The sequence below is a fragment of the Morone saxatilis genome, unplaced genomic scaffold (genome assembly GCF_004916995.1).
Source record: "Morone saxatilis isolate NCDOM2014 unplaced genomic scaffold, NCSU_SB_2.0 Contig14, whole genome shotgun sequence".
NCBI lineage: Eukaryota > Metazoa > Chordata > Actinopteri > Moronidae > Morone > Morone saxatilis.
Genome location: NW_023339696.1, coordinates 19,156,396 through 19,165,294, shown reverse-complemented (window position 1 = coordinate 19,165,294; position 8,899 = coordinate 19,156,396). Strand labels below are relative to the sequence as shown.

The 8,899-nt window shown below is 39.8% G+C and overlaps 1 protein-coding gene across 1 annotated transcript in view; it reads left to right on the top strand.

Moving 5' to 3' along the window:
• The first annotated feature begins 2,853 nt into the window (after nt 1-2,853).
• Nucleotides 2,854-8,899, top strand: part of znf281a (zinc finger protein 281a) — a 9,894-nt gene continuing 3,848 nt past the window's right edge. The window contains exons 1-4 of the mRNA XM_035655594.1: nt 2,854-2,986; nt 4,622-5,075; nt 6,932-7,033; nt 7,954-8,080. Coding sequence (XP_035511487.1) covers nt 4,671-5,075; nt 6,932-7,033; nt 7,954-8,080 — 634 coding nt within the window. The 5' untranslated portion in view covers nt 2,854-2,986; nt 4,622-4,670. The remainder of the gene's footprint in view (nt 2,987-4,621; nt 5,076-6,931; nt 7,034-7,953; nt 8,081-8,899) is intronic.

Below are 8,899 nucleotides of genomic sequence, written 5' to 3'. Positions count from 1 at the left end.
ACATATATTGGACAGAGCTTCCGGGTCCCCAATCACTACTGCACAGACTCTGGTTTTGGTATTCAGGATATTTTGACTTAATTTTTTAATCTCTAAAGTGTTTTCAAATATTGGTATTTTTCATTTGTTATTTATTCAATAAATTATACTTCCTGAGTCTGAATGCTGCCTGTCTGATTAATAATCTGCAGAAATACTGAATCCTTTCTGTGCTTTGGCTAATAAAGGTAGTCAAACCTGAATATGTTTTCTTTTTAAATGCTGGAATTAGCCTATAAAATATACAGTAACTCTACCAGGATGCTAAAATCTCCAGATTACACACTGTCTCAAATATGAATAAATTATTAATTTGTTGGCACCCAAAATCCTTTATAAAGATGCCACATGAGCCAAAACATTACTTGATTAATATATTTTTCTTGATTACATTCAAATTGTTAAAATAAATGAACTTCATTTTCCACCATATTCTCAAATTCTAATCACTGATTTTTCCTCCAGACTCGGTTCATCAGGCCGTCATACATATTTAAGCACCCTGAGATGAGACTGATTTTCAAAGATATCACTGTCAACTGTGTGGGTTATCATCATGGGTATATGAAAGGAGCAGAGACATCAAATATGCACTCACTGACCTTTTTTGCATTACTCTACTGTCTGAATTTCAATTATGCCCTGCTTTCTGAATTAATTGGTTCATTAGCAAAGGCAATTAGGAGTGGGGGTGCGAAGCCTGACTCTGATGTGCTTTTAGATGTATACATAGTCATTCATCCGGCAGATCTAAGAGCTTCAGTCCTAAATACATCTGTCATGATCATCTGAATGGCCGGTCTGAGACTCTATTCTGGTGGTTTGAATAATCAGCCATTTGAACTTAAGGATCTTTATTCACTACTGTCATTCAAGGTGGGTTTTATTCTCCTTTCTTTTATTAACGACTAAGAAAAACACAACATTAATTATTGAAAGTTAACAAACAACAACAAGACTAAAGTAAACACTAAAGCAGAGACCGTTAGTTACTATTGGATATGTGCAGTAACCTGTGTCTGTGTTGGAGAGCAAATATACAAAATATTGTACTTAAGATGAAATTTAAAGGTAATTTTGTACTTTTGTGCTATAATATATACTTCTACTTCTTCTACTAAGCAACATTTCAGAGTTGAATATTGTATTTTTTACTTTTAATACTTGCTGCAGGTTAAGATTTTATACAAAAATCATATGATCTCATATATACGAGACCCTCTGTCCTTGAACTACACACCGGAATAGGGTGTAAAGTTAATATGCTTTCAATGCTGCTTACATGTTACAATGCATGAAATATTACCCGGAAGATGTAATTCTGCATAACGATAGGCTTTAACTTTGAGAAATGTTCGATTATGATGCTTGTACTTTATATACTTTATACTATGTATTTAGCCCGATAACATTTTGAAGGCATTACTTTTACTTTTAACTGAGTATCTAAAATATGTCTGGATTTGTTTTATAGTATTTAGATAGGGAGGTAGGTCATTTGGGGCATCTTTCAATTGTGAAATTTAAACTCTGCCTCCTCTTTATTGAATTTGTGGCACTTAAGTAAAGCATCTGTGTAGAGGACATCTAAAGGAACAATTAAAGGGTTATACAGAATTTGAAGAGCTTATGGTCTGTTAATATTTTCGCAGTCGCTTTCTGTGTCTCCACTTTGCAAATAAGATGTAGCTCAGTTATTAGATATGTGTGTATTTACATATCACATATTCTTTTATACTGTGGACTTGCACATTCCTTTACTCTAACCCTCTAACCCTAAACCAGATTAAAACACAAAGGTTGCCCCTGAGCTGTGGAACAGAACAGAAGAGGTCAGGATGATGATTATTGTTTTATGTTATCTATTGCTACATTTTACAGTGTTTAATATTGTTACTGATGGTGCTGTGGTTCTTAGTGTTCTGTTGTTTTTGTCCTGTAAAACCACTTTTTAAACCCGATTTTGAAAGGTGTTATTTAAATAAAGTTTATTATTATTTACTGTCAGTGGTGAAACAATTCTTTGCAATAAATGTGATTCTGATTATTTATTTACACACACATATATATATATATATATATATATATATACATATGATAGACTTTATTGATCCCACACTGGGGAAATTCACTCTACAGCAGTTCCAGATACAACAAAAAAGAAAAAAACCCATTAAATAAAACATATTTAATAGAAAAATACAAAATATAATGAAAACAGAAAAAGAAGAGTTATACGGTATGTACACTATATACAGCTTTTTATACACAGATGTGACTGATATGGAACGAAACAGGACAAAAATATATAACACAGGGGAAATATATATAGACCAAGGCTAATGATTATAGATAGATAGATGATACGATAGATAATGAGATAGATAGATAAGATAGACTTTTTAATCCCCGAAGGAAAATTGGTCGTCATCACGCAGCCAGCGTAACATTTAAATACAATACAAATACAATAGAATAGAATATACAGCACGGGTCTACTATGAATAATTTGCATGTTAGAAATGTATTTATTTCGCTCCATTTTATACTGTTATTGTGCAAAAACTGCATAGTACAGGTATTAAATAGGGCAAATAAATAAATAAAAATAATAATTAATTTATAAACCTGCTTTTAAGGATTGCTGAGAAGATTTTTTAAAAATATTGTTGAAAAAAAAAAACTCGAATACTAATCTTATTTTCCATTAATAGCAATAATAGAAATAATCATTATAATTGATAATTTATTTATTTTTTTTATTAAATTTTTTTAATTGAGTCTCAGCTCAGGACGCGTCCGCCTGCGGTACCCAGAATGCTCTGCGTCGAGGCAAGATGGAAGAACCCAGCAGCTGCGGGAGAACAATGTTTTGGCTCTAGACACCGAAACGAACAGCTGAGGGTGAACAACGCGAGCCGAACCCGCGGGTCATGCTCCGGTACCGGTAAGAACAATCCAACGGAGAAAAAAAAAAACCCAACTTTGGGTCGGAATCGATGTTTTTTTTGCAACTCCTCGTTACCGGACAGACAACAAAGCGCAGCGCACTGACGTTACCTCACCGCTAGTTAGCTGCTAAAGTTAGCCGCCTCGGCCACTCGCATCATTGTTCGCAGGAGTTGTGTGGGCCGTTTTTGTTTTGGCTCACGCTTCATCACCTACAGCCGCCCTCACTGTGCAAGAAGCGAAAGCCTGCGAGCTTTCTTCGGGAAGGGAACCAGTCCAGGCGGTGTGAGGGGGGCCAGGTTTGTTGTTGTTCAGGCGCTAAAGCAGCATTCGTCCTTGGATCATCTCTCCTTTTGGGTGCACCGATATCTGCCTACTTTAAAACAAATCTGTTAATTCGAGCTGCGAAAAGTGTAAAACTTGACTTTCTTTACGCGTTAAACTCTCTTTCCACACACACACACACACACACACACACACACACAACTCTCGTGTTTTACTGCAGCTTTCTTCTCGCTGTTTGTTGGGTTTGTTCAGTGAGCTGCGGGGCTGCTGCTGTTATTGCGTGGCCCATATTAATTATTGCCTGATCCCGCATCACAAAGGAGGAGAAGGGCCCCGCAAGCTCCCCAAAAAAAAAAAAAAAGGTTAGGTTAGCTAGGTGGCTAATTGCACAGCGAGGAGCAAGCTTGGTAGTTTTCAATATAAATGCAGGCAGAACCACGAGGGGCCACTGAACCAATGTAAGTTAGGTTTGATGGGCACGTTGGAGAAGAAAGCTGGCTGAAGTCTTGTTTCTCTCTTTGTTTGTTTTGTTGTTTTAAAAAAAAAAAAAAAAAAAAAAGTTGTCTTTGTGTTAGCTGAGGAGGTTATTGCTGCTAATGGCTGCACTCATTAGCTGGTTGTGTCCTTCATGCGGTGCTTTAAAGATCATTGTAGAGCATATACAAATACGTTTTAATTAACAATTAAATAGAAATAATGCAGAAAAAAATGTTAATGAATCCCTCAAAGAGACACATAAACTCCTGCATCCTTTTATAGCTGATCCCATTTCGGTTTTATGCCATTTATATGCGTTAAATATCACATTCAGGGCCTATTACAAAACACTATGCAGCAGCAACATAATTACAGCAGCAGTCTTTCTAATGCAGTCTGTGTGCACTCTCATTGGCAGATAAGCTCATGCAAATAGGATGACTGGGTCAGACAGGCCCATCAAACAGATTAACACACAGCTTCAATCCTCTCATTCCTCATCTCGTGTTGTGTCTAGCATTGCAGCCGCAGTGACCTTTTTTGCCCTGTAATATACTGTACACACACACGCACACACTGTCATCAACCAGACAGAACTTCCTACAGCGTATTTCCAGTGTTTTTCCTTGTTTCCACTCGTCATTCTGCCAGACTGTTGACCCACAAGCGTTGCTTTTAATCCGACTAAGCGCCCAGTTGTGAGATCAGAAGCCGTGACACTGATTCCTGAAGACCGAGCTTAACTGGCTCCAGAACTGTTCTCTGTTGGCTGTTATTTGTGTGTCTATAACTAACCATTAATCTGTGATCACAGATTGTTACTTACCGCGCTCCCTCAAATGTTCTAACATCTTCTTCTTCCTCCTCACAGGATGACACTGATTGCCACCCCATAGTTTTCCCGCCCGCCGGCATCCACCATGAGCATCATTCAAGACAAACTAGGCAATGAATTCCTGCGCTCCAACGGGAGCATGGACTCCAATTTCGGGCCCGGCATGATAATGTTCAGCCACCTCCCTCCGGTGACCAGCTTCACCCGGCTGGCCGCCCACTCCGTCATGCAGGACCTTCCGCCGCATGAAATGATCCTGAAGAAGGAGCGTGACTCGCCCGACTGCAGCATGGGCGCCCAGGGTGGCCGCATGGGGTGTGCGGGGGTGGGAGACTACGTTCACGCCATGGGCATCAAGCAGGAGAAGCTGTCGGAGCACGATTATCGCCTGCCGGTTTATCCCGGAGGACTGGGGAAGAGCACGGAGCTGCTGGAGGTGACAGTCAGCAACAACCAGAGCCTGATGGTGCACGACCTCAACATGGGCAACGTAAGTGCCGCCGGCAGGAAGTCGTGAGCAGGGAGTTTCTGATTAAAGGGCAGTGATCTCAAGTGTGTGGGATTCCTTACAGTTACACTTTGAATCAAGTTTAGAGCTGAATAATTAGTCGTTAGTTGATTTGATCATTGTAAACTGAATATCTTTGGGGTTTTGACATGGTTGGTTCCACAAAACAAGATTCCTTTTGACTATTTTGTTGCATTTTATGGACAAAATCGATTAATCAAGAAAAATAATCTGCAGTTTAATTGATGAAAATGCCTGTTAGTTGCAGCCCTCATCGAGTTAACAAGTGACGTCCTGTTTGGTGCAGTAGCTCGTGTTTTTCTCTTAATGCCAACGCATTCTTGCAAGTAGAGATCAATACATAACAAATAAGAGTAGTACATCAACATAAAAGTCCATTTTCCAACCCCCCCGACTGCCCATGCGACCAGCGCGGAGATTGGTCGGATAGAAACGTATATTAACGCAGGTTATAGATCGGATATAAAGTATGGATTTTGCTGCCTCAGGACCTCCTGATTTAACTCATTTACACGAGCTACAGACTTGCTTTGTCAACATAAGTATACACGCAGTGTACCATTGCTAGAGTGAAAGAGAAGGTGGAGGTGTCTGTCTGCGTCTGTCCCGAGCAACCTTCAGTTTCTAAGTTAGAATCATAATTTAATATCCTTCCTTTGAGGGGAGCAATGTGTCGTTTATAGCCTTTTTACTTTTGTGCATTATTGTTGTGATTGGCTGCAGCTTGTTAACATGAACAATGCACGAGAACACATCCAGATGAATCAAAGAAAACTCTGCATATATAATTAGTTTGTCCCCAAAAGCAGCTGTGCAGTGTTGTCAAGCAGCTCATATTTTAGAAGCCTGAGAGGGAGGAGCCAGAGAGGGGACGGCTGCAGGGGGAGGAGGAGCCTGTGCGGAACTGGTTATGGCGACATAAATCTACTGACGGCTTGAGATGCAAAATATAAGAGCCCCTCCCTCGCTCCCTCCCGCCGTCTCCCTCTGTTTCCCTCTCGGGGTAGATGGGTGATGTCATCCAGCCTATGCGTGAATGAAAACGTCACGGCAAGGACACAGCTGTCTTGTTTGAGCTTGCACTTCAATTCAGACGTCTTTTGTGCTCATTCAAATAGAAATACACACATCCACACACTTCTAACAATAGCCGGGCATCAGAGGTCGCCGGGGCTCTAGACGCAAGTTTGCTGCAAAACAGAATGAATTATTGTCCTCTCCTCAAAAATGTGTCTACTCCAGGACAATTTCATGTCGAGTATTTTATTTTAACACAACATGCGGAGTCTTTACAAGCAGTTTTTCAACCCACTCGCGCCTAAAATTGGGCTGACTTTTGAGAACAGCAGGTGCACCCACATTCGCCCTGTCAGTCTCCATATGGCACTGAGGAAGAAAAGAGCAGTGCAGGGATGGTAAACGGAAAGAATAAAAGGCAGAGTACTCCACCAGAGGAAGTTAAGCGAAGAGTAATAAGCTTGAATCTTTAGTTTATCGTGCGAGGTGTGCGGTTTGTCTATTTCTTTGGTTGGAATAGTAGACGAAAAGCCCTCACAGTGAATTACAGGCTGCTTATGCACGGAGGGGGCCATAAATTTAAGGCATTGTTTATTTCGCCCACTTGAACCACATCTTGCACAATGAGTTTTCAACAGACAATCACTAGTCATTGTACAAGTATTCTGTTTGTTTGCTGCAGCAACAAACATGAATTTGTTTGCAGGATAGTTTTTAGACCGAAGGCTCTTCAATCAAGTAATTTCCTTGCCATGGCTCGCTCTCACGGCCCTTTCCCTCTCCCTTTGTCATCCTCGCAGCTGCCGAGTCAGTTAGGAAAGGAGCCCACTGGGAGAAAAGGTCGAAGGTCAAATGGTGATGGACAGGAGGGTAAACCGAGAAAGAAGAGAAGCGAGGCAAAGGTTGGTCATATATTTATGGTCATATCTCTGAATGTAGTCATATTTTACCATTCATGCACATATGCAAGAAAAGTATTTAGAACAAACACGAATACATGCTTTTATTTTGTCAAATAAAAACTAAAAGTAATGCATACATTTTTCTTCCTGAATTTCTCCTAAAGGGGATCAATAAAGGAATATCTAATCTAAAGAATTTATGACGATTATTTAATACTTAAACGTATTTTCATATTACCAGAAATCCTCAATGTTTTAAATTTTAGCCTGATTTTAAAGACTTGGATTGGGCCAAACATGAACAATATAATAATAACAGATTCTGTAAAATCACTCAGATAATACAGAACATGGGTTCCCAAAGCTGTTAATGCCAAGGACAACCACGGTAGATCCCCCCCCAGCTGTGAAGGGGTTGATGAGTTTTATAATAATAATCGTACTTGCTGAAGCTGTCCCGATATCTTGACAGTAGTACATTAAACAGGTGATCTTTGGATACATGCTTAATTAAGGAAAATGCACAAAGGTTTCAAATAAAAGGAGATAAATAATCAAAGAAAAAGGCTTTTCCGTGTGGTCATTTTACATAAACTATTTGCAGAATTTACCAATTTCAGAGGGTTTTTGTCTTAAGGAATCCCCACTCCAAGTGTTTTTTTCAGTCAATGATCAAATTGTGATCACTAAATCACAATCAATAAAAACAGCTAACCCTGTTTCTGTCCTTGTTGTTCCAACTTCCCAAAAAATGTCATACAAGTTAAAATATTCTATTCCTCCTTTTGATGGGGGGGGCCCTCCTACAAGCTACTCTCAAAGACCCCTGTTGGTCCCCAGACCCCAGTTTTGAAAACCAGTGATAAAAGAAGCCAGCTGACTGAATCTGACCCCTGTGTTTCTCTGTTATTGTTCTGCAGCAATCAATAATGCTGGACGCAGATGGAGGCAGCATGTCGCCGGGAACCAAGCCGCACATCTGTGAGCACTGCACCGCATCCTTCCGAAGCTCCTATCACCTCCGCAGACACGTCCTCATTCACACAGGTACCACAGCGTGCACGTTTTCACCATGATAATCCTGTCTTCTCCTCTGCGTGCGCCTTGATGTGGAGTTTTAGTTTGATAAAAGCACAATCAGCACAAAGAGAAAAAGTCATTCTGATGTCAGCTGAAATGAACTGAAACTGCTGTTGTTATTGCTGCCTGTACAGTTTATCCAGCAGTGTTCAGATGGCTCTCTGTGTACTCGGTAAACACAGGTTTTTGCATAATATTTACATTGCCTTCAGTTTCACTGCTGATCTAACGGTAAAGAAGTAATAAAACCGTGGCAGGTCTGTAATTAATTCTGGTTCCTAAGGGCAGTTTTATTTTTTATTTTTTTTGCAGGGGTTTGGTCTTCCTAATAGTTATTTAGACACACGTGGTCTCATATATAAAGAGGCCAGATGTGGGGCTGCACAGTTAATCAAAATATTGGTGTGTTGACATCATGTGACAAAACCGCTTTATAATGAAGTTACTGTGGTGCTGTAGAGATTCCCTGGAATACAAATCTTGCTCAACAAATTTTACATCATCATAATTTGAATCGTTTTTTCAGTGAAAATTACATTTGTGATGCAAAAATGATCGTTCCCACTATCACCAATGTGATTTATTTTACATACCTCGTGCAGCTTTTAAACAAAATCGTTGAATTGGAATCCTCTCAAGTCTCATCCACTCGTTTTTTTTTTTTTTTTTGCCTCGTCGTACACAGAGCATTGCAGACTTTACAATTTTATATCAAAAGATATGGTGCTGAGATAAGCTGCTAGTGGGCGGCATTGACTTCCAGGGAGGATAAAAAAGAACTTCTAG